This window comes from Lepidochelys kempii, chromosome 5, assembly GCF_965140265.1.
Source record: "Lepidochelys kempii isolate rLepKem1 chromosome 5, rLepKem1.hap2, whole genome shotgun sequence".
NCBI classification, from domain to species: Eukaryota; Metazoa; Chordata; order Testudines; family Cheloniidae; genus Lepidochelys; species Lepidochelys kempii.
This window is the reverse complement of record NC_133260.1, coordinates 35,117,891-35,143,820: the sequence shown is the minus strand read 5'-3', so window position 1 is coordinate 35,143,820 and position 25,930 is coordinate 35,117,891. Positions and strand designations below refer to the sequence as shown.

At 41.9% G+C, this 25,930-nt stretch overlaps 2 protein-coding genes across 5 annotated transcripts in view; one reads left to right on the top strand and one right to left on the bottom strand.

Moving 5' to 3' along the window:
• The first annotated feature begins 5,610 nt into the window (after nucleotides 1-5,610).
• CDC20B (cell division cycle 20B) overlaps nucleotides 5,611-25,930 on the top strand; it is a 52,561-nt gene continuing 32,241 nt past the window's right edge. The window contains exons 1-2 of the mRNA XM_073346180.1: nucleotides 5,611-5,673; nucleotides 6,032-6,103. Of these exons, the coding sequence (XP_073202281.1) occupies nucleotides 5,611-5,673; nucleotides 6,032-6,103 (135 nt within the window). The remainder of the gene's footprint in view (nucleotides 5,674-6,031; nucleotides 6,104-25,930) is intronic.
• Nucleotides 13,241-18,984, bottom strand: GPX8 (glutathione peroxidase 8 (putative)). 4 transcript variants are annotated; one of them, XM_073346177.1, is made up of 4 exons: nucleotides 18,762-18,984; nucleotides 17,858-18,119; nucleotides 14,626-14,709; nucleotides 13,984-14,067 (listed from the first exon to the last, which is right to left on the bottom strand). In XM_073346177.1, the coding sequence occupies exons 1-3, from the start codon at nucleotides 18,963-18,965 to the stop codon at nucleotides 14,666-14,668; spliced, it is 510 nt and encodes a 169-aa protein (XP_073202278.1). In that variant the 5' UTR covers nucleotides 18,966-18,984; the 3' UTR covers nucleotides 13,984-14,067; nucleotides 14,626-14,665. The 4 variants fall into 4 exon arrangements, with proteins under 4 accessions (XP_073202276.1, XP_073202277.1, XP_073202279.1 ...); XM_073346175.1 differs by lacking the exon at nucleotides 14,626-14,709 and having other exon boundaries at nucleotides 13,241-14,067; XM_073346176.1 differs by lacking the exon at nucleotides 14,626-14,709 and having other exon boundaries at nucleotides 13,241-14,067; nucleotides 17,858-18,053.

Genomic DNA, 25,930 nt, shown 5'->3' with positions numbered 1-25,930 from the left:
ACTGCACACTGAAAATTGGAAGACCATGTTTTTCGCATGTAGGTAAAATAATTTTTATTTTCCAAATCACTAGTTTTTTGTTAAGTTGAGTCAATGTGATATTTAAGAGGCCTCCTAATTAAAATGGCTTTTGTTTTTTCTGTTTAACTCTGAAGAAACTTCAGTTTAAAAATACCATGGATTGATTCCTCAGATGCTCTAAATAAGCACTGAGGATAACAGAAGTTGTCGGCATCTCCCTGATCTTTAGGCCAGTTTTCTGCTAGTTCCATCCCCAGAGAAATTTAAAGCAGCCTCAGGGCTGCTTAAAACTACACCAGCTTGTAGCAGGCCCCATGGGCCATTACAACAGGTGGTGATCACCGGCTCACAACATGAACGAAGAGTGATGCAAAGAGACCAACATGGGATCAAAGATTTAAAGTGAAGCCCACAATCCAATTGATTCTAAACTGCTTTATATGGTTGTTATAAGAGTTGTTCTTTTATTTAACTTTAATAAATCTGCTTTAGTGAGACCCAAAACAAAATGTGTGTAATGTATGGCACAAAGGAAAATCTCCCACCTACCTATTGATTTAGTAGGATTAATACTGAGGGGAACATGGAACCAGGGAATGAATTAAATGGAAACTTGTCATTGAGACTGTTTACTCCTTGGCTCCATCTGTCACTCTGATATGGCTCCCATAAATACATGCAAAACCCCAACTGCACAGAGTTGTCACAGAGAAGCTGCTACAGGCTCTGGGGAATCTCTGTTACCCTCCCCTCTGCAAATTTAGGGTCCTTTTTGTTTCATTCCCCTTTGCACCTCACAGCTCCTACTGACACACACAGAGCAGTGAGCAATCGGATGGGGCATAGAGACAAAAATGCTCTGTGTATTTGTATATGCTGTTCTGCCCAGACGGTGGTTCCCATTCACTCCTAATGCTCTCTCTGGGCTTCTTCTCCTACACTCACAAGTACTTGACAGAATAATATGTAGCAATTTTCTAACACTTTCCATCTGAAGGTCTCAAACCACGTTACAAAGGCGCACAAGCAGCCACATCCCTACTTTATAAATAAGGAACATGGGGCACAGAGAATTTAAGGCCAAAGGGCTCAAATTTAGGTGCCTAATGTTAGGAAGTTAAATCCAGATTTAGGCACCTAAATAAATTGCCTACTTTTCAGAGGTACTGAGCACTCACAGCTTTCATTGACTTCTAAAGAGAAGGGATGGGAAGGAGGGCGGAGGAAGGAGCAATGGAAATGAGAAAGGGATCTTTTTCTTGGTAAAGAGGCCTGACTGTTTAAGTGTGGTAATGCTGGTGATAGCTGTCAGCCTGTTGGAACTTTCTATCTCTTGGGCAATCGGAAGAGGCCTGGAAGAGCTCACCTGACCCACCTGTAATTGTAGGGAAGGTGTGTATGTGGGACAAGCTTCTCTCAGATCCTCAGGCAAAAGGAAGTGCCCCATGGCCCCATGGAAAATATGCTGAATAATGCAAAGAAAGGCAGCTTAGTGGTTTTATGCCCGATGTCAGCAGGTGCTCAGCCCTTAACTGCTATTCTAAAAACAAAACACTTTTTGTTTCAAAATTCAGTTAAGGTTCCTAAGCAACAACATTGTACTTACCTACCACATTGTTTACAAACCCCCACACACTTAAAACAAGGAAATGAGTATTAAGGCACATGCTAAGTCTTACTGTATTAATCAATAAACACTTTTTTTCTGACCAAGTACAAATAAATCCATATTTCACAACAACCCTAACTCTAAAGTTTTTATGTGTAGTAGGTGTTTTTTCTCTATCTTGATTTCAGTATTTAAATATGCTTAAGATAAACTGATAAATGGATAAACATTTTATCATGCTTTCTCCTTTGCTACTTAACGTGCAGAGGAGATTTACAAAAAGTTCCTCCAAAATCCACTACATTATCTTCCTTCAAATTTCTCCTTAAAAATCACTCCTGATGTCTACAAGTAACAATGACTAGAAAACTGGTATGCTTAGTATACAAATCATAATAGTTTCACAGGTTTCAGAGTAACAGCCGTGTTAGTCTGTATTCACAAAAAGAAAAGGAGTACTTGTGGCACCTTAGAGACTAACCAATTTATTTGAGCATAAGCTTTCGTGAGCTTGAGCTGTAGCTCACGAAAGCTTATGCTCAAATAAATTGGTTAGTCTCTAAGGTGCCACAAGTACTCCTTTTCTTTTTGCGAATAGTTTCACAGTTATACTGTGCTTCCCCCCTCTGCTTTTGTATCCACCTCTTTTTTCTTGTCATATATTTAACTGTAAGCTCCTCCAGGCATATTTTCATTATATGGGTGTATAATGGCTGGCATTACGGGCCCTTGATTGGAGCCTATAGCCACTAGTGTAATACAAATAAATAAGGTTTCAGAGTAGCAGCCGTGTTAGTCTGTATCCGCAAAAAGAAAAGGAGGACTTGTGGCACCTTAGAGACTAACAAATTTATTTGAGCATAAGCTTTCATGTAGCTCACGAAAGCTTATGCTCAAATAAATTTGTTAGTCTCTAAGGTGCCACAAGTCCTCCTTTTCTTTTTACAAATAAATAAGTTAAATTTGTCAACGACAATGGATTTTTGGCAATGTATTTATAACAGGGTTCTTGAGAATGAAGTCTTATATATACAGTAGTTTAACAGGAAGGTGCATAACTATATATCCTTGGGAAATTTTGCTACAACTGTGGACTTGCATTGAGGCAGATGAATATATATCATTAATGTGCACATGTATGTTTTTTGTTTCTTCTTCTAAAGGGTTTTTATTGTATTTATATTTTGAGATGCTGTTGAATGAATACTATTTGTTTTGGATTGGTCTTAAGGTGGTTGTGTTGTGATGAAATATACATTTTTAAAAATCTCAAGAAAGCAAAGAAAATTGGGATCAACAAAAGCAAAGTTAGGCCAAAGCTGAGCACTTTTGAGAAACCCACACATTACATTTTGATAGATCATAATTCAAATTGACAACCAAAGGCCAATAATATTATTTTAGGAATTTACTCCAAATCAAATTCACTGAAGAGCTCACAAAGGACCAGATTGTGAACCCTTTGCTCACATTGTTGAACACTTAAACATGACTAGTCCCATTACGTTCATTTCAAGGCTACTCAGGTAAATAACTGCTCATCAGTGTGAACAAGAGGTTCATATTCTGGTCCAAATTGACAATTCCATATACATAATAGTTAATAATTCTTGCTTGGTTATTGCTTATTCATGGAGCATTCATCCACCAAATTGGTGGTTTCATATGCTGTAATGCATGCCAGCATTTACTACTGTCCAATTATTCTGCACTGTAACATTATATGACAATGTTTACTGAAGAATATTATTTTAAGAGGAATTAATATTCAGTTAAACGACTATCTGAAGTGTTGCAAATAGGACCGTGTGTGGGTGAAATGCTTACAAAACCTACTGTATTATTTATTTTTAAAGAAATCATGTAAAACAAGGTTAAGTGACTCAGACGCTTTGCATTTCACGAATAAATTGTGGGATTATGAAATGACACTTTTGAAATAAATCAAGCAGAAAGTATATTGTATTTGTATTGTGTGGTATTCATTTAAGTATTACTCAAAGCGAAAGTGCTAGCAAACGTTCTCCTTCATGACCTTGCTTCCCCAGTGCCTCATAAGAGTTGTGTGTACAGCCACACAGCTATAAAACTAAAGCTGGTTGTGAAACTGGGATTTTTTTCCTGCAAAATAATTTGAAGGAAAAATCCACTTTTAAAAATTTCTGCTCAGAATAGTCCAGTCTTTCCACAGGAAGTTTAGAAAATGTGGGAAAGTGTTTCTACCCCACTTTACCACCCTAGAGGAAGGTGGTAGCGGCTCATCTGCCTTATTCAACGCATACTTTGGTCTTGTCCTTAAAACTGGTCACATAGGTGAGTAGTTTCACGCATGTGAATATTCGCAGAAGTTCAAATCAAATCTGTGAGATATTTTTATGTGGTGTGTTTAATGCTTTTGGCCAGCAGTGTTTCTAACACTGCTCTCCCCATACAGTATACAAAACATGAATGACATATCCTTTTTTTAAAAAAAAATCCAAGAGTTTTTTCTTACTGTTTTAGAGATATCACATATAGTGTAAAAAGAACAGGAGGACTTGTGGCACCTTAGACACTAACATTTATTTGAGCATAAACTTTCATGAGCTATAGCTCACTTCATCCGAGGCATGCAGTGGATTATGCTCAAATAAATTTGTTAGTCTCTAAGGTGCCACAAATACTCCTTTTCTTTTTGCGGATACAGACTAACAGGGCTGCTACTCTGAAACCTGTCACATATACCCTAGTTCTTGCAAAATGACATCACACTAGTGACAACACAGATTATGCTAAAGACAGCACACAGATTTCCAAATAAATCAACATATCAATGATTAATTAGATGAATAGGACCATTTCTTAGACAGAGAGGGGAGGACTTGTCGATGCCCATTATTTCTGGAGTAAAACAGACACATCCCCTGCCTCCGCCCCACCGCATCCATTTTAGAGACTAAGCAGGCCTGTGATGACGGTTTTGCATCCAAACCGGGCCAAGACTCACACTTCCAAAGGGAAAACAGGCGTTTGCTAAAAGGTGGCATAAAATATTTCGCTGGCTCGCCATTTCATTTCATGCACTTTTCCTCTGTCCCGCCCCCGAAGTTTGGCATTAAGTGAAATGTGGGGAGGAGGGAAGGGAGGAAGAAAGAGCCCAACGTAACATTTGATGAAAGCCGGCTCGGGAGATTCAGCTTCCTAGCGCCTGCGGCCGGGATCGCTGCTGCTGTCGAGCGATCCTCTGCCCCGCAACTCAGCCCCAGCTAACGCGCCCCAGGCTGCGGTGGGGCGGCGAGCAGGCTGGGATGGGGGCAGGGCAGCTCCGCCAAGCCTGTTAGAGGGCCTGGCGAGCCAAGCCCCGCTTCTTTGCCCGCCATCGGTGGCAGCAGAGGGACCCCCGCGAGCCTTGGCGCTGCTGCCAGCAGCTCCGCCCCGCTGCAGACAATGAGGAGGCTCGAGCCGCCCAGCCACCGCGGGCCCGGGAGCAGGAGCCTCCAGGGAGGGAGCGGGCAGGCCCCGCCGTTTACCTGCGTTCCGCGCCCCAGCGTTCCCAAGAAGGGAATCCCCCTCAGTCACAGAGCCGGGCGGCCAATCAGCTGCCAGGGCAGGGAATTCCCGCTTTGCCTGCCGCGCGTGCGGTCTGTTTAAATGGCATGTCGGTCCCTCTGGGAGATCTCATCGGGGACAGGCAGGGGGAGAGTGGGGAGGAGGGGAGCGTAGCGGAGAGGAGTGGACAGGGGATAAGGGGGCTCCTAGAGGGCAGAGTGTAAGGCAGGCAGAAGGCGCAGGAGGGAGTTTAAATAAGAAGGGTGGCTGTTAAGGGCATCTAGCCCATCACTCTGTCCTTGAAAAGAGGCAAAAAGCCAGATTGGCTCCGGACCCTGGTGTCTCAAAAGTGAGTGATATTTATTCGCATGGGTGCACATAAGTTAATATAGCTACATTATAAATAAGTACTTTTTAAGGTAGATAATCCTGGCAGGAGCTTATCTTCAGAGATGGAGTGGAAATTAGAAAGATCTGCTTCTAGGAAGGTCAAGACAGATGAAGACATGTTGTGGGTAAATGCCATTCATTTTTCTTTTTATTCTAACTCACCAGTGCTTTGCTGGAGTAGAGTAAAGTGATTATCTTCTCACCGTTACAGAGTACAATAATTGTGGAACAAGTCATAAAGATCATACTTTTTCCTAACTCAGGCAGAACTCATGAAGTCAGCTGAGAGTTTTAGCTTAGCAGAGTGGGGAAAAGGGCCCACAGACTTCAATAATTTTGGTACAAGAGGGGGGAGGACTGCAGGATTTGATCTTCCACAAATTTCTGGTTTCATTTGACCATTGATTTAGACTGGGGATAAAAATAGTTGTTGCTCAGATGATACATTTAACAGCATTCTTTGTACTTCTGTATTTTTTTAAGGAGAAAGTAATGAAAACACTTGGGAAAGATCTTAAGCAGATGAGAAAACAAAGTTTACAGAAGTTCACTAAGGTAAGTACATATACAAAAAAATCTGCTTTGTATATTTTTTAGGGGCAGGGAGGAAGGGACAGAAAAAGTAGAACATCTATATAATAATGAACACAAAAATAACATTTTAAGAGATTTTTTCCCTGTGTTATTAGAGTCACTACAAATGAAGCTCATTTAAATGCATAATGTGAAACCGTAGACAAAAGTGCATAAACTACTTTAGTGGCAAAGTGGCAGTGATATAATGAAAACTTCAGAAATAGATCCTGGGATTCTTTCTTCATAGGGTTATGGGGACCGATTACTGATTAATATAAGCTACTTGATCTGGTTGAAGTGGGTGCAGGCATGTGCGGAGATGCCTGTCCATGCAGCATCACAAGCCAGCTGGCACATACTGGTGTGGTTGCATGGTAAGGAATAGAAGAAACAATGAAGAGTGAAAACATAGTGGATAGATCTAAACTTAGAGTTTACCATGTGTTAATCACCAACAGTGTGCTTGGCAATGTACAAGATGCAAAATACAGACAGCCCTTACCTCAAAAGCTTACAGTGTAAATCTGGTGAGTCACTTTAGTAGAATCCTATGTGAGATTCAGATACACTTAGGGATGGAGGCAATGTAAAGGGAGACGCCTAGACTGGAAATTTTAGAGCAGATAAACAGGGTACATTAAAGACAGAATATAGTACAGAAGTGTAGTAATCACTGACACGCAAGTATATTACTATACTGTTAAGTATCAAGGGATAGCCATGTTAGTCTGTATCCACAAAACCAACAAGGAGTCCGGTGGCTCCTTAAAGACTAACAGATTTATTTGGGCATTTACTGTTAACATTCATACAAGCAATACTATTGGGAAGGCACAATGCTAGACTAAACATGTTGAACAATAGCTAAGCTATAGAAAGCTGTCTGTGGGACACAGAAAATGGCCAAGAAGCACTAATGGAGCACAAGGATGTGACAGTTTGGCAGTGCATTGCTAGCTGGCTGTTGAGAACTTGATATATGAACAGTTGCTAGCTGCACTCCACGTTGTTGCATTCAAAAGCATCATGGAAGTCATGGAAATAGCAACCTCTTGTGGACTGTGATGGGAATCAGATCCATATTAACCAACTCATTCATTTGGCTTCTGCCTAGCCGTGGCAACTGGACAAGTAATTGTTCATATAGGTGGGCGTTTTTTTTTTGATAATTCAGGAGTATTGCAAGATAGAATTCCTTTTGAGTGGTATAAGAGCCCAGTTTTGAAAAGCAAAGAGAAAGGACCACAATCTGTCCTTATTTACATCCATACAACCTCTTTGGTTCTGCCTTCAGTAACATCCATACAGCTCACTACCCATACGAGTCCTAAGATCCAAATTTATAATAATTAAACACTGTGAAGGTTAATTTTTATCAGCAACATCAATTTTGCTCATTACGGGCCTGATACAAAGGCCCATTGAAGTCAATGGGACTACTCACATGCTTAAAGTTAGCCACATGCTTAAATGCCTTGCTGAATCAGGGCATGAGCTAGAATGGTTACCAAAAAAGGGCAGAATTTAGCTTGATTCTTATTTAAATTACACCAGTGTTAATCCAGGGTGATTCCAGTTAAATCCAGTAAAACTGATGTGAATGAAAAGCGAATCTAGTCTAACACTCTCTGAAGTTTTGGCTGACAGTTTAGGGCCTGATTCAGATCTCACTTTTTACTGCTTTACACTATTGTAACTCAACTGACTTCCTTGGAATTAGTCTGTATTACCAGTAATTTAACTAAGATCAGAATCATGCCCTTGATATTTATTGCATGTAAGTATTTACATTTTGGGTTGAAATACATATTGAGTTAATTTTGAAAGAGGTTAGCAACATTGAAATTAGATGGAAAATGGAGTGATTGCTCAAATGGCTCTTTAACTTTTCCATCACTCCACTTTGCAAAGTTCCTGTTACGAATAAAATTCAGTCACACAATCTTTAAAAAGGAAATATGTTGCCTTGCTCAGACTCCCTGTGTCTGGTAGGCAGTGTACTGTTAGCTGGCTGCTTTATGTGAATCTAGCAGTCTCTACTACACTGTCACCTGCTGCAGGGACAGCTCCCTGTTATTTTAATGAGATGGACTATGAAGACATCAGGATACCAACTTGTGAGAACATTGGTGGTAACTAAATGTGTGTGCTAGGAAGGCAGTGTATTGTTAGCTGGTTGAAAATCCGACACCAGCTAACTTACACCTGCTATCTTATTGCACATACTGTGATCATCCAACTGCAGCAAAACTTATTTTACATGACAGGTTTCAGAGTAGCAGCCGAGTTAGTCTGTATCCGCAAAAAGAAAAGGAGGACTTGTGGCAATTTAGAGATTAACAAATTTATTGAGCATAAGCTTTCGTGAGCTACAGCTCACTTCATCGGATGCATTCAGTGGAAAATACAGTGGGGAGATTTATATACACCCATTGTTTCATGTTCTCTGTGTATATAAATCTCCCCACAGTATTTTTCACTGAATGCATCCAATGAAGTGAGCTGTAGCTCACGAAAGCTTATGCTCAAATAAATTTGTTAGTCTCTAAGGTGCCACAAGTCCTCCTTTTCTTTTTATTTTACATGGTGCATCTTGTAGGCCCTTTTTATTTTCTTTTGTTTAGCTCTTATAATGCTTTTAAATTTTGATCAGCACTTAGAGACCAATATGATAGGAGGCCTTATAAATACTTAAGTCAGATAGACAGATAGTAGAATTCAAACCAACAAGCAATGACTTTCCTAAATTCTTTCCTTTGAAATGTTCTTGCTGTTTTATATAGAATATGTCAATACATTAATAAAACAACATTAGGCAAAATTTACATTTTTTTCAATGAGCAATTAAAAGCTGATAGAGTTTAAAAATTGACAAACCCAAAGGTGTTCAATCAAATGTCCTACCAAATACCCCAAAATTATATTTTAGTGTCATCATGACATTTCCACTATTGTACTGGCGAGAGAGGAAAGGGGAACAGTGTCTTGAAAATGGTTCCCGTCTTCTCCAAGTGCCTTCAAATTTGTCAACATTTTTGTGGTTCTGAAGTACTAAAAATGTATGTAGTGTTTCTAGGGGTTCTCACCAGTTCCACAGAGAGAAGAACTCTAATCTGAATGTTATGATCGTGCATAATGAAGACCAAAGAGATTGATTTTTTTCATGTTGTTAACACACATATATATAGTATACCGGCTACAGTCACTGCATTACTGCTTTGCAAGAAATATCAGCCTCATACTGAATATTGTTTAATTTCTTTCCCTGTCCTTATGTTAACACACTTGATGGGTACAATTCCATTAGGTTCCAAAAACCACTCAATTCCCACTGACTTTCTTGTGTGTAAAAGGTGCTTAGAACTTTTTGGGACTGGTCCCTTTATCCTTGTGTATCATTTCTCTGTTCTCAATGATTTTTGCAACATCTCCTATTGTAGCATTACTTGTCAATATTATTAATGTTCTATTAACTCCTCTTCAGGATCACTAATTCAGATGTTCAGGAAAACTGGGGTTATTGTCTTCTGCAGCAAACTTATTGGATGCCTCCCTCAGATCAATGCACTGTCATTTACCATTCACATTGCTAGGCACTTTGTCAGTTTTCTGTTCAAGGGAAATGGTTTATAGCCAGCTAATTTAAATTAATTTTAAAAGAAATAAACTTTGTTTCTTGATAGGAGTATTTCAATATTAGCTTAAAGCATCTACAATCCTGGTGTCCAAATGCTGGTATTCATTTGATGAAATCCATGCCTTGTATTTGTATCTAGGCAGTTCTTATTTAAAAAAAACCCAGACTATTTCATTATATGAGCTCCCAGGTAAGCCAAGTAACACATATACCCCATCATTCTTGCAAACTCTCCAAGTGAAGACCTCCCAGTGAAACAGCATGTGTGTATATGTGGAGGGCTTGCAGCATTAAGGCCCATAATAGAACTAGTTTTGTGTATGTGCTGATTAGGCAGTGTATTGTTAGTTAGCTGTTGTTCACATACCAGCAACTAAATACACTTCCACATTAGCACACAATCTTGCATCAATATTTAGACAAGCAGATTACAAGTAGTTATTATGAGCCTCTCTCTGTAAAGATTGTGGGCCAGATGCTGAGCAGATCTGGCCCACAACTGTAAATGTGTGTTGGCATAGATCCATTGACTTTAGTGGCCACTAAGCCAAATTATACCAGCAGAGTATCTGGCCTGTAGATATTGTGGCTTGTTCGACATCAGGAGTTAATATGTTTGGGTCTGATCCTACAAAATTTTACTTATATGAATAATCACATTGACTTCAAAGGGACTACTTGCACATGTGAGTATTGCTTTAAGGTTTAGGTCCCATATGAAAATGTGCATTTCATACAATAGTATGTAATGTAACTTTATAAGATGGAAACATTCAGAGAGGATATAAAAAGATTCCTAAGGGAACCAGAGACACAGTTTGGGAATTGTTTGGTTTTGCTTGACACTACTTCTGTTGGTCGTTTTGGGGTCAGAACATCCAACAGAGAGGAGGTAAGATACTCCAGCTCAAGTCAGGTTGGTTGAAATGTATTTGGAAAATTTATATTCCTGGTGGCTCTTTACGATGGAAAGGAGTCCCAGGTTAAACCATTCCTGCTGTAGATTATGGGGAAGAAGTGAAGATCTGTGAAAATGGGTAATCATTTGATTTCCAAGATATACCTAGACACCAGCGCTTAATTTGTGCCAGGGCTTGCCAGGGCTGAGCCCCGGCACCTCTAGGCTTGGCAGTTCATAGCCCTGGTACCTCTGGGCTTGCTGCATCAATTATGAAAGTAAAAAAAAATGTTGAGCCCTGGCACCTAATTGCTTGAGCCCTGGCACCTCTTTCATTACCAAACACACTTAAAGGACTCAAGACACAAGTTTTCCTTCAGGTTTCCCACTGGAGAGCTCCTTGCTCTCCCCTGGGTCTCTTCCTCAGCCAGCTCAGTACAAAGGCCTCTGGCCCTCAGGAAGAAACCATCAGTCTACACTCCTCCCCAGTCACCCTCAGACACTGCTGGCTTTTCTCCCTTTTAAGTCGTACACCCTACCCAGGTGTGGTAGGGTGGTACTAATTGAATAGGGCTGCCAGGCCCCATGCCTCCTGAGCCAGAAAGGGGCAGACTGCCCTGTCACAATGTCCTTTACTCTCACTACCAGCCTGGATGGAACTACTAGTTGGACTAATGACTCTGAGGTGAATGCCCCAAATGCCTGTCGTTCCCACTCGCCAGCACCTTTGTGTGGATTACAAAGGATATGTGGTATAGTTTGCCTCTTACCTAATCTCTGTGAAATTAGTATCCACCCACAAAGCTGTGTGAATAACTGCACATTAATGACTGCTGTTTACTTGTACCTACATTCCACAAACAGTCAGGGCTGGATCAACCGTTTGTGGGCCTGGCGCCAAACATATTTGTGGGTCCCCATGGAGGCAATGGAGCATGGTGCGAGGAGGTCAGTCCCCAGAGCAAGGGGCCAGCCAGGGGCAATGAGGCATGGCATGGCAGGGGCGGCCCAGCTCCGCCCAGCCCAGTGCGAGGGCACTGTTTACAAACCAGCAGTTGCCAGATGTCCAGTGGCCCGCCTGGCCCTGTGCTGCCAGCGTGTCCCTTCCCCTCAGGGGGTGGGCCCATGTTGTGCCACACAGCCCCCCCCGCCCAACATCCCCCAACTCCCTATGGCCAGAGCCCCTCAGGACCCACTATACCCAACACCCACCCCAGACCCCTCCACAAATGCACAGCGCCCTGCACAACACCAGCCCTGCCCAGCGCCCCCCTGCCCACAACCCCACCACAAGTGCCCAGCACCCCCCACAGAACCCCCACACCCTAGTGCCCCAACAAACACACCTCCCCCCCCCACAGACCCAGAAGAGACCCACTCCCCCATGCCCTGCCTCTCGGCCACACTCACCTGCCCTGCTGGGAGGTGTCTGTCTGCCAGGCTGAGCTGGCAGTGCAGCCAGGGTTGGTCCCGGGGCAGGGAATCGCTCCGGCCCCTTGGGAGTGGCGTGATCAGCCAGGCCAGGGCCTGCCCTGGCCAGGCTCCCTGAGGGCCCACTTGCCTGGAGAGGCCCAGCCAAACCCCTCTCCCCCCACTGTCGTCCGCCCCCGCCGGCTGAGACCTGAGACTGGCCACGCTTCTGTACCAGTCCCAGGCAGCTCAGCTCCGGGAGACAGGTAGGGCCAGACAGGTGGTGGGAAGCAGAGACTTCCCGGAGCCGGGGGTGCACTGAGGTCCGGCCGGGGGACAGAGACAAGTAGGAGTGTGGGGATGGGGACGGTGATGAACCCTCAGTCAGCCGGCAGGCAGGCTGAGAGGAGCAAGTGGTGGGTGGGGGAGCCAGCGGGGTCTCAGGGCGCAGTGCAAGCAGAGCAGGCCGGGGCCCCTTCTGAGCATGGGCCCGGCTCCATGGCGCCATTGTAAACCTGGCACTGTGAACAGTACAAGGGTGAAATTCCTCCCTCCAGCTTGGCCCCATGTGCATCGGCAGATTCGTTTCTAGTGTTTCCAGTGCTGCTCTCAGTCCAGGTTTCTGGCATTGAGAACAACTTCACCTTCCACTTTGGCAGTTTTGGCTATGCCTCTTCCCTCCCCAGCAATGCCTTCTTTTGGCCTAGGGGCTCCCCAATGAAGCCACAGCCTCCAACCAGATTCAGCTTCAAGATCCTCACAGTTTCCCCTCTCCCACACCACAAATGGTGAGAAAGTGTGAATACTTTACTAACTTTGGTTTGAAAATGCCACACATAACCAGCCATCTTTATTCATCATTACACTTCAGCTCTTCCAGATGTGATATTTACTATAGCGTATCCACTCTTAGAATTATTCTAGTAATTTATCCTGCTTTGTCTCAGACTGTAAAATACAGCCACAATGCCTGATGAATCCCAGCTTGTCTGCTGCTTGATTCACAAAGTTTAGCAATCTAAGTTTGCCTAGCTCCAAATAAAATAGGGGCCAATCTTATCATTGCTTTAGTGTTAGATTCTCCAGAATGCTCTCACTGTGTATGGCTGCACAGTGTCACAGAACATTTTGTGAAATATATCAAAATACACACAATGTATGCTAGGAACCATTTTGTGATTTTTTTCTTTTTTAATAAACAATCTTCATAGAACTATCTATTTACAATTTTTTTTAAAACTTAGTTTGTAATTTTCACAATTCATCAACCTTCCTCTGTTAATGTAGCAAAGCTGGTATTTTCAGTGGCATTCAGTTTTAACTACTCTGGTGTGATGCTTCTGGATTGATACAATGGCCCTAAAGTAATTCAGTCACAGAAGTTTCATGATTGGCAATCAAATATAAAAAAAATCCCCAACACTTGTTACAAGTAGCTGGGAAACAAAGCTCTTGGCTTGATAAATTAGTCAACTTCATACTCATACAAACCCTCTGTCTTCTTTTTTAATCATTTTCATGTTGGTGACATTATTAACCATTGGCAGCAGTGTGAACTTACAGGGCACATTAGCAATTTTATGCCAAACTAAGGGTCTGATCCTGCAAAATGCTGAGTGCCTTGCAATTCTCATTGACTTTATTGGTGCTCAGTATGTCGCAGGATTGGGCCCTATATTAGCGCTTAAATAATTTGTAATTATTCTCAGTACTGCCATTAAAACCAAAGAGAAATTTAAACATTTGATGGTCTAGCTTCTAGCATCATTTAACAGGAATGTATTAAGATTGTCTATACATGCGGTAAAATGGATTCACAGACTGAATGGCCTTTTCAGAGATCTTCTTTCTTTTTCAAGATGATCTGCCTGATCAGGGATGCTACTTCTGGCTTGATGTTTTCTATGGGCTCTTCAGGTCTCCAAAATTTCACAACTTTACCTTCTGGGCTGACAAGATACTTCCAGAAATTCCACCTAGGCTCTTTCTTTGAAGAATCTGCAGAAAAGGCATCAGATACTTTTAGTGGCCTCAAATACTGCTACCCTTGCAATTGCTTAGCCACAGAGCAGCTATTCTTTAACATTCATTTGAAAAAAGGAAAATCCCATTCTGTGTTAAGTCTCTTGATCTGGATGTTTGGATGGTTCTATTGATCGAGGAGGGTGAAATGAAAGACTTTTCCCCTTCTCTTTGAAGCAGTGTAAGAGCCAAATACTCTCTTCTGCTTCCTGGGGAGCATGACATGGGAGAGTGCTGCCACCTCTGTAGTTAAAGCTCTTCTCCCTGCCCTACAGATGTCCCTCAGTAAGGGCTCCATAGTATTTCCAGCTCTATGGGCTAGCAGGGGGCAGGTGGGTACAGGAGATGGGGATGTTGGGGGTGATGGCTGGGTCAATTTCTGCATGATTCTACCCCCTCAGTCTCATGGGGCAAAGCCTCAGAGGTTACTCTGTCCTATGGAATTTCTGGGAGTGGAGGTTTCTGGGGACGACAGGCTGTTAAGAAACACCTGGCAGCATGGCTCCCAAAGGCAGCAGCAGTAGAGTCCCTTGCCTTTGCCATGTCCCTGGAGACCCTCATGGATCCTGCAGATTTAGCTGGTGGAGTCCCTGGCCCTTTCTTGGGGGAACTCATAGCCTGATGGAAGAATTTAAAGAAAATTGTGAGTTCAGAATTATCACTTCTATAGGGGAATAAGCCATGTAGTGGAGAATAGGGTCCCACATTAATTCATTAAAAGTAGCTTGGCAGAATTTGATGGTATTTTTTTTTCATTTTGATGGATAATATCAATGTTTGTTTTTAAGTAATTTTAAATTTTTTTTCAATTTAAATTTTCACAGTTGCATAAAACTATGGGTTTTAGGCATTTTTTCTGATTTTTAACAATTAACATTTTCATAGTAGCGGGAAATTAGGGGTGTATGAGGCAATGGGGGTATCAGACAATATTTATTTAATGACAGCAGACGGTTAGATTTAAAAAGTTAAAGCTTTATAACCGATGAAACACAAACTGTCACATCACATGTCAAAATATACAGATATACAAAGTAAATATCCTTAAGTCAACTCTAATAAGTTCTTAAGCTGCACTTTTCTTACTTTGCTTATCTGTAAATTTCAATGATCATCAATTGAAATATTTTTCGTCATTTGTGTATATACTGTGAAGTCGATGTGTACTGACATTTACAGATACAAATCTAATCCTTCCAAACCTAATTAAAAGCCATTGGCCCAAGTCTGCCACTGAACCATATTCATAACTTCCACAGCCTTAATAGGAATTTTCCATGCCAAGGAATGGCGGGATATGTTCTATGTCATGTTGACCCTTTTCTGTTTAATAATTGTATCTTGATTTAATTGTTATATCTAGGATCAAGCTGAATTGCACACAGTGCAAGTCAGAAGAGGAGGTCTTGTGGTGGTATAAATTCACCATTGCCCTCCTCCTGATTCTGGGCTAGAATACAGAGCTAGACTCCCAGTGTAAATTAGAGCAGCTTGATGACTGCTCTAATTTACAGCAGCTGCAATAGTTCCCACGGTCCAAAACCACTGCTGGGGATCAGTGAGATTTAGCAGTGTCCTGAGCATAACCCCATTGCACTGGCCAATCTCCCCTTTTGCTGTTACATTGGGATGAAGGAGTGAAATAACAGTGCTTAATTTGTGCCAGGGCTTGTCAGGGCAGAGCCCTGGCACCTTTAGGCTTGGCAATTTATAGCCCCGGTATCTCTGGGCTTGCTGCATCAGTTATGAAAGTAAAAAAAATGCTTCAGCCCTGGCACCTAATTGCTTGAGCCCCAGCACCTGTTTCATTACAAATTAAGCACTTCATAAGAGACTCTGTACCATCTCTATGCCACTGGAGGATCCTCCTTGCACTAGGATGATTGTTCTGGGGCTGGATATACTAGTTGTATGGTCAGAATCAATGGGTGGTGTAGTGCAAAACTGTCCCAGTGTGGCTGAGAATTTGACCTAGAAAGTATTGAATGTATAAGAGAGTGAAAATATCATCCTCTTTGGGCAGAAGCTGCACAGTAAATTCCTTTGAGGCAGGGGACTGCAGGAAGGGAAAGGATGAATTTCATAAAATACTTTCAAAATATACAAATAGCAAATAAACTGATTTTTTGTCTGTGTCAAACAAGGTATTATGCATTTTAGAACAGAAAGAGTGAATGTGGTATCTCTCTCCCTCCACGGGTATGGATAAGTATTTATTTAATGTAGTGAATGGGGCATAGTCTGCATTAATTTACACCATTTGTAATGTAACTGAAGTCAAACACTCTCCTTGTCTTAATGATCATAATGCTATCTGAGGGGATATTAGGATTGAAGGGAGTATAAACTAGTGCAGAATTTGATCCATTGTTTTTAGTTAGGTGAAAAGAAAACATATTTGAAATTCAGACTGGTGAAAAGATTTACAAAATCTGCAGTATCTTGTTGTTTTGCTTGTGATATGGCAAGTGATTTTTGAAACTTATCCTCTTTAAAAGTACTTAGTTGGCCCCCATCACCAGAGCAGCTGAGCACCGCATACTCATGGAACCCTATGAGGCTGGGAAGCATCACTATCTCTGTTTCCTAGATGAGGAACTGAGGGTAAGTGACTTACTCAAAGTCACAGAGGAAAGCTGTGACAGAGCATAGAATTGAACATATCTCTCCCAAGTTACGGGCTAGTTCCCTGACAACTGGACCATCTTTCCTCTATTATACAGAAATTCAATGGTAACCAAAGACCTGATCCAAAGCACATTGAAGTCAGTAGGAGTCTTTCAATTGGCTTAATTGAGCTTTAATTTAAGCCCTAAGTAAATACAGCCTCATTCCTATTTGTGAGAATACAGGGCCCATCCCTACAAACCCCTACTCATCTGAGTAAGTTCCAGTGGCTTCTCATGTGAATGAGGCATAGTTGTGTGAGTAGGTTTTGCAGATTGGATCTCAAAAATTTACAAAATGAGTTAATGTAAACCAGTGATTATTTCCCACTGTTCATGCATAACTTGTATCTAAGTCAATAAGATATACATGTCTGGTAAGAGGGGAATTTGCTGATCTACACATGTTTGTATTAACTGTTGAAATATTAAGAAATATAAGACAATAATGACAGGTTTCAGAGTAACAGCTGTGTTAGTCTGTATTCGCAAAAAGAAAAGGAGTACTTGTGGCACCTTAGAGACTAACCAATTTATTTGAGCATAAGCTTTCGTGAGCTACAGCTCACTTCATCGGATGCATCTGATGAAGTGAGCTGTAGCTCACGAAAGCTTATGCTCAAATAAATTGGTTAGTCTCTAAGGTGCCACAAGTACTCCTTTTCTTTTTGCGAAGACAATAATGGAGATTTCTCTATTAAATTCTCTCAGAAAGGTTAATATAGTGTTTTGAACAACTTTTCATATAAAATATTTTGTAATGACAATAAAAAATAGACAACAACAGTTAAATCAGGCCATTACATGTTTGCTTTAAAAATAATATTGTAAAGAGCAGGTAACATTTTGGTTAAGAGTAACCTCATATAAATTTGAAAAGATTTGGTTTAATGTTTTAGAAATCTTTGATTAATTCCTAGCAGATGGAAACTGAGATGTCTTCTGTCCCTGTTCCTTCTCCTCCCTCCCCTCCCATTTCTTTACCTTTCTGTTCTTCTGCCATTTTTTCTGTTCTCCCCTTATGTTTTGGGGGAAAATCAATATAAATAAAAAAATATTGCAATGATATGCAGCATAATATATAATAGGCAAATATTTACCTATCAGAAATTTAAATGCAGGTTCTGTTTCAGATCCTAGAATCTTAATTTTGTGGAAAATAGGGAAAGTTGCTCCATAGTTTCCCTTGGCAAAAGATTCTATTTCCTGGCTTGAGCTAGGCTCCGATTCTCCAAACTGATTGCACGGAAAGGCCAGCACAGTGAAGTGGGATGGACCAAACTCTCTGTGTAATTCCTGCAGCGAGATGTAATTTTTGTCTGTGTGCTGGCAGTAACTGGCCACGTTTACAACCAAAGACGCCTTCAGAGAAATAGAAGGTGGAACATTTAGAAAGAAACGGCAAGTTCCTAAATTACTTCAAGTCTTAAAGATATAACTTTCAATAGCATAATCTCTCCTGCTTGAATACTATCTGTGACCATTGGAGCATAATCTCATTAGATATATTAAGAATATCAGAAGCTGAAATCAGGTATTCTTTAAGATACATTCTTTTAATAAAAATCATTAGACCCTTGAAAAGGATAAAATGTTTTTAAATTACAGTTTAGTCTTAAAAGCACACATGCAAAGTCAGACATTTAAGGATTGTGCATAATAAACAGTCTCACATTATATATTTTAGATCAGCCTCTAAAATATAATTGCAATATGCTGACATTCTTCGCTACTGTGGTTAAAATATATTTGTTGCATTGTTAGAGCATTTCAGTTATAACAAATCATATTGAATGACCATTTTACATTATTCATTATCACTAAACTTAATATAGCATCTGTACTGCTAGCTTAGCACTCAATACTGAAGGAACAGGGGATTTTAGCAAACATCTTTATCTCCCCATAATGCTACAGTGTTTTTACCATATGTAAATTGAGTATATCTGTTGCTCTCTAAAGTTTTAGTAAACAAAGAAACAGTGCTTTGAAGATGCAACTTACTTTGCCTCTGTACTTCTCCAGAGAAACGGTCCTCCCTCTGGAATCCTTCACTTCAAAAGAATAAAAATCTTTGATTTTAGGTTTTAAGAATTTGAGCTGCAACAGGCAGAGCATCACTGTACACAAAACCATTGACAGGAAAACAACAAACACCCTTGCTTTGGGCACTGAACATTTTAAAGGATAAGTTGCGAGAGGCTCCATTTTGGAGAATTTTGAGGGAAGCCTCAGCAGGCCTGGAATGTGAGGAGGAGCTGAAACATGAAACCTGCAGCTACTCTACACAGACCATTGTAGCTGCTCATTTTGTCCCAACCGTCGGAGAAATGTTTCTGGGTTTGAAAGCTGCTGCTGGTTCCCCCAGATGTAAGCCAGTATGAAACACTAGTTTAATAATATGCACAAATGTCTCTCAGTAAGATAGAAATAAATTAAAACTCAGTGCCAATTACATTAAAAAAATAGTTCCGCTTAACTGGCCCACACAAATAGATTCAGAGCCCATGTTCTCTTGTCATTGACATTAATGTTACACCCATGTAACACCACTGACTTCAAGGGAGGTAGGGCCTGATCCAAAGCCCATTGAAATCAATGGAAACACTTTGGGTCTGTTGTGCAAATGCCTGTGCTCTAAGTGGTCCAAGGTAACAAAAGTTTAACTCAGTTTGTTACATAAAATTGTTCATAAAATTCAGCAAACATGAAAGAACAAATTAATCCAGACAAAAATGGTCTATTGACTCCACCCCAGGACTGCGTTAAGACTGTAACTGGAAATAAATGGAGTATAGAACTGGAAATTAATAGATCCAAATTGGTGTGTTGGAAATTAGGACTAACTGGCAAACAAAATAATAAGGGGATGGGCTATTCTGCCCACCACTTCCTGTTGGGGTCCTTAAAAAAAGACATTGTGGGGGAGGTGGGGAGGATCAAAATGGTAGAGAGGTGAGCTAGAAGTGAGATTTACCATCGTGGCTTCCACTTCCATCTTCTGAGACCCCAGAATCTAGCACAACACTGTTGGACCTTCACTGTCCTGATCCTGAGAGATGTCCTGGCCAGACTGAACCAGAAACAGTGACCCAGATGACATCACTGGCTCTGGCTAAATTCCAGATGCCACTTAGAATGTGAGACTTGGTTTCCTGCTGTCTTACCTTATGTATTCTCTTTCCTGTCTCTCTTCCTTTCCTTCTGTTTTATAAGAATCTGTTTTCACCAGCCAAGACTGCATCTTTTGTAACACTGCTGTGAGACCATGACCAGCTAGGCAGCTAAAAGCAATGTATGGATGCTGGATGCTGGTACAAGTTTGCCAGGTTTTGGAGGGGCTGATAAGACTGTGTGCTGAGCCCACATTCCTTTAGCAATGAGGTTGCAGGTGAAAGTCAGCACTAGAGACAGAAGCTGAATTTTCTATCTTTGCTGTTCTCTTCTCTTCTCTTCCCTTTGGTACATGTTTGACTTATTTTGTCTTCAAGGAAATGAGACTGTACCTTTAACAACACCAGGCCCAGGCCATCTCAACTTCTTTTTGTTTCACCAAAAAAGGCTAGTTATTACCATCATTAATACCATCTAAAAGACTGTCAGACTGAAGGATTTCCAGATAAAACTCTAAAGGGAAATGGAATGAGGGATATAGTTAAAATCCTTAATTAATACATTACATTTCAAATGCTTTAACTGTTTTTTTTTTCTTTTCTGTATGTTTAATAAAAAGTTTAAAAGATTTTGAATGATGTGTTTGTCATGGAACTAAGCAGTGTCTGTACCCAAGCCCCTGAATCATGTTCAACTGTTTAGTGTTGTCCAGTGACAAGCTCATATTAACATCTTTTACTCTCTGAGCCCATTTATTCCATTGAATTTGACACAATAGGTCCCAATGAGCTTTGGGTCCCATTGACTTCAATGAGCTTTGGATCAGGACATTAATCTGGATTTACCATTGAGAGAAAGTCAAGCTTAAACCATTTTTTTGGGGTGGGCGTGGTGTATGGAAAGCTAACACAGAAGATGGGCATAGTTTTGCTACAGTGTATCTGGCTTTTAATTCTGTCTGAGGACTGGAGAGGAAGAAGGGAATGCATCAGAAAGAAGTGAAGTTGCTAGAGGTTTGGAATCCTAGATATAGGCAGGTTAATTCCGGGGGGCTTCTCAAGAAAAATGTGAAGATGCTCTACAAGTATTTTAATGACACAATTCTGAAACCCTCTGCCTTTATTGTATTTTTTTAAAATAAGTCTTCCTCTGTGTCATTCTGGATCACACCTGTCAATTCCCAGTACCTAAACTGACATTTTTGAAGGCATCACTACATATCTGTGGCAAAAGTTGCACTTACTGGATTTTTTCTCTTTTCTTTTCTCTTATTTTGTTGGTTTTCCTCTTCTTTGGTTTTTTATACTCCTCCATCACTTCTGACCTCATGTCCCCTGACACTGCCTGTCCCCCCTCTTCTTCTTTCTCTCTGTTCTTTCATCTCCTGATTTCCTTTCTTCTTTCCACACTCCCATTTTCAGCCTTCTCTATGACGGGTTTGCTCATAGAGACCCCCTTCGGACTGCCACCTGATGAGCTGAGACTACCTCTGAGCCCATTTTCTCTGCCAGTTTGGGCCTCCAGAACCCTGCTTTGTTGAGCCAGACACACCAGTCTGCTCCAACACAGACCCAGGGTCTGAACCACGCGCCCCAAAGCTGCAGACTTAACTGAAAACAGTGTAAGAAGTGCTCCTGTCTCCAGCACCCAGATACCCAGTTCCCAAATAAATCTATTTTACTCTGTACAAAGCTTATACAGGATAAACTCATAAATTGTCCGCCCTCTATAACAATGATAGCAAGATATGCACAGCTGTTTGCTCCCCCAGCAATTGCTATAATTGCTAACTGGGTTAATTAATAAACAAAAGTGATTTTATTTAGTATAACAAGTAGGATTTAAGTGGTTCCAAGTTATAACAGACAGAACAAAGTAAGTTACCAAGCAAAATAAAACAAAAACATGCAAGTCTAAGCCTAATACATTAAGAAACTGATTACAGATAAATCTCACCCTCAGAGATGTTCCAATAAGCTTCTTTCACAGACAAGACTCCTTTCTAGTCTGGGCCCAATCCTTTCCCTTGGTACAGTCCTTGTTCCAACTCAGGTGGTAGCTAGGGGATTTCTCATGACTGCTGCCCCTTTGTTCTGTTCCACCCCCTTATATAGCTTTGGCACAGGACGGGAATCTTTTGTTTCTCTGGGTCTCCACCCCTCCTTCTAAATGGAAAAGCACCAGGTTTAAGATGGATTCCAGTACCAGGTGACATGGTCACATGTCATGGGAAACCTAAGCCTTCATTCTTCCTGGCCTGACTCACACGAAGGCTTGCAAATAAACAGAGCTATTTACAACCAATTGTCCTAGTTGATGGGAGCCATCAAGATTCCAAACCACCATTAATGGCCCACACGTTGCATAATTAAAATAGGACCTCAGAGTTATATTTCATATTTCTAGTTTCAGATACAAGAATGATACATTTATACAAATTGGATGACCACACTCAGTAGAGTATAAGCTTTGTAATGATACTGTACAAGAGACCTTTTGCATGAAGCATACCCCAGTTACATCATATTCACCCTCATTAGCATATTTTCATAGAATCCTATGGAGTGCAACGTCACATCCTGAGTTTCTTTCGTCTTTCCACGCTCCCATTTTCAGCCTTCTGTAAACTATCATTTGTCTTTCACTTCATTCCAGCTTCCAATTTCCCCTTATTCCCCTCTGCTCCCAATCCTTAAATTCCATTCAAGAATTATTCTTTCTTGGTCATTTCTTGCCTCTCCATCAGTCTATCTCTGAGTCACACAAAAAACTTGCTACATCACCTGCTCAATATTATGCATCTATATTGTGAAGGGGTGATCAGAATGGAGTGCTGTGTTTCAAGAGTGAAATCCTGGCCCTATTGAAGCCAATGGGAATTATGTAAGGATTTCATCCCAAATGAGGGCATACCTTGGATTTAGATAATAGCATAATACTGTTTCCAGTATTTTCTGTCATATTTATATGGCTACACATTTTGTTTGCTGTTTTTGACCAACACTACACAATGAACGTGTTTACATCAAGCTGTCGAGATGACCCGAGGTCTTTTCATGAAAGGTTACAATCTACTTTGCATTTGTCAGCACGGACTTTCTGCCATTGTGCTGCTCATTCACTTAGCTTTCTTAGGCTTTCTTAGTTTAACAGGAAGATTGAGAGCAAACATTAAGTAAAATCAGGTATTTGTGTGTGTGACTCCTGTTAGTGTGTGGTAAGTGGAGCTTTGGAGTGCTGGCTGGGATCGGGTGTTCCAGCAGCATGTGTGGAGAAGGGTTCAAATGCATCATTGAAAACAAACAAAAATGCAATCAAAAGGAAACATATAAAAACAATATTGACTTAAGAAAAGTCTGAATTTGTCTTTTTAGTCTGGGAAATCTATGCAGGAGTTTAGCCTTCCTGGGGTTTGGCTTGCATTTGTTACTGTTATTGCTAAAAATTTTTCTAAAGCTCTCTAAAATGCAGAAAATCGTATCTGAAATTTCAAAAATGTCTGGGGGAAGAGTTCTAGGTTCTCCCATTTAAATATTGTTCTTCCCTATTGTCTTCCCACAGCTTCCCCATTCTTGTTTGCATAGCTGCACGCCTGAGTGCAGCTACTGAGTCTCTCAAAGTTTCCTGCTTCTAATACAGTGCGAGACTTTCTGGAGGAAAGATGATTTAGGGGTTACGGGTGCTAGTCCAGAACTTGGGTGACTCAGGTTAAATTCTCTGTCCGATTACAGACCACCTGTGTGAATTTGGGCAAGTCACTTAGCTTGTCTGGGCTTCAGTTCTTCATCTGTGAAATGGGGGTAATAGTTTTGGCCTACCTTACAAGGATATTGTGAGGCTAAATATGTTAATGATTGCGAGATGCTTAGCTACTAGGGGTATGTCTACACTACGGAATAAGGTCGAATTTATAGAAGTCGGTTTTTTAGAAATTGGTTTTATATATTCGAGTGTGTGTGTCCCCACAGAAAATGCTCTAAGTGCATTAAGTGCATTAACTTGGCAGAGTGCTTCCACAGTACTGAGGCTAGAGTCGACTTCTGGAGCGTTGCACTGTGGATAGCTATCCCACAGTTCCTACAGTCTCCTCTGCCCATTGGAATTCTGGGTTGAGATCCCAATGCCTGATGGGGCTAAAACATTGTCGCGGGTGGTTCTGGGTACATATCGTCAGGCCCCCTTTCCCTCCCTCCCTCCGTGAAAGCAAGGGCAGACAATCGTTTCGCGCCTTTTTTCCTGAATTACCTGTGCAGACGCCATACCACGGCAAGCATGGAGCCTGCTCAGGTAACTGTCACCGTATGTCTCCTGGGTGCTGGCAGACGCGGTACGGCATTGCTACACAGTAGCAACAACCCATTGCCTTCTGGCAGCAGACGGTGCAGTACGACTGGTAGCCATTCTTGTAGTGTCCGAGGTGCTCCTGGCCACGTCGGCTGGGAGTGCCTGGGCAGACATGGGCGCAGGGACTAAATTTGGAGTGACTTGACCAGGTCATTCTCTTTAGTCCTGCAGTCAGTCCTATTGAACCGTCTTATGGTGAGCAGGCAGGCGATACGGATTGCTAGCAGTCGTACTGTTCCATCTTCTGCCAGGCAGGCAAGAGATGAGGATGGCTAGCAGTCGTACTGTACCATCTTCTGCCGAGCAGCCTTGAGATGTGGATGGCATGCAGTCCTTCTGCACCGTCTGCTGCCAGCCAAAGATGTAAAAGATAGATGGAGTGGATCAAAACAAGAAATAGACCAGATTTGTTTTGTACTCATTTGCTTCCCCCGCTCCCCTGTCTAGGGGACTCATTCCCCTAGGTCACACTGCAGTCACTCACAGAGAAGGTGCAGCGAGGTAAATCTAGCCATGTATCAATCAGAGGCCAGGCTAACCTCCTTGTTCCAATAAGAACAATAACTTAGGTGCACCATTTCTTATTGGAACCCTCCGTGAAGTCCTGCCTGAAATACTCCTTGATGTAAAGCCACCCCCTTTGTTGATTTCAGCTCCCTGAAGCCAACCCTGTAAGCCGTGTCGTCAGTCGCCCATCCCTCCGTCAGAGCAACGGCAGACAATTGTTCCGCGCCTTTTTTCTGTGCGGACGCCATACCAAGGCAAGCATGGAGGCTGCTCAGCTCACTTTGGCAATTAGGAGCACATTAAACACCACACGCATTATCCAGCAGTATATGCAGCACCAGAACCTGGCAAAGCGATATCGGGCGAGGAGGCGACGTCAGCGCGGTCACGTGAGTGATCAGAACATGGACACAGATTTCTCTGAAAGCATGGGCCCTGCCAATGCATGCATCATGGTGCTAATGGGGCAGGTTCATGCTGTGGAACGCCGATTCTGGGCTCGGGAAACAAGCACAGACTGGTGGGACCGCATAGTGTTGCAGGTCTGGGACAATTCCCAGTGGCTGCGAAACTTTCGCATGCGTAAGGACACTTTCATGGAACTTTGTGACTTGCTTTCCCCTGCCCTGAGGCGCATGAATACCAAGATGAGAGCAGCCCTCACAGTTGAGAAGCGAGTGGCGATAGCCCTGTGGAAGCTTGCAACGCCAGACAGCTACCGGTCAGTTGGGAATCAATTTGGAGTGGGCAAATCTACTGTGGGGGCTGCTGTGATGCAAGTAGCCCACGCAATCAAAGATCTGCTGATATCAAGGGTAGTGACCCTGGGAAATGTGCAGGTCATAGTGGATGGCTTTGCTGCAATGGGATTCCCTAAGTGTGGTGGGGCCATAGACGGAACCCATATCCCTATCTTGGCACCGGAGCACCAAGCCGCCAAGTACATAAACCGCAAGGGGTACTTTTCAATAGTGCTGCAAACTCTGGTGGATCACAAGGGACGTTTCACCAACATCAACGTGGGATGGCCGGGAAAGGTACATGACGCTCGCATCTTCAGGAACTCTGGTCTGTTTCAAAAGCTGCAGGAAGGGACTTTATTCCCAGACCAGAAAATAACTGTTGGGGATGTTGAAATGCCTATATGTATCCTTGGGGACCCAGCCTACCCCTTAATGCCATGGCTCATGAAGCCGTACACAGGCAGC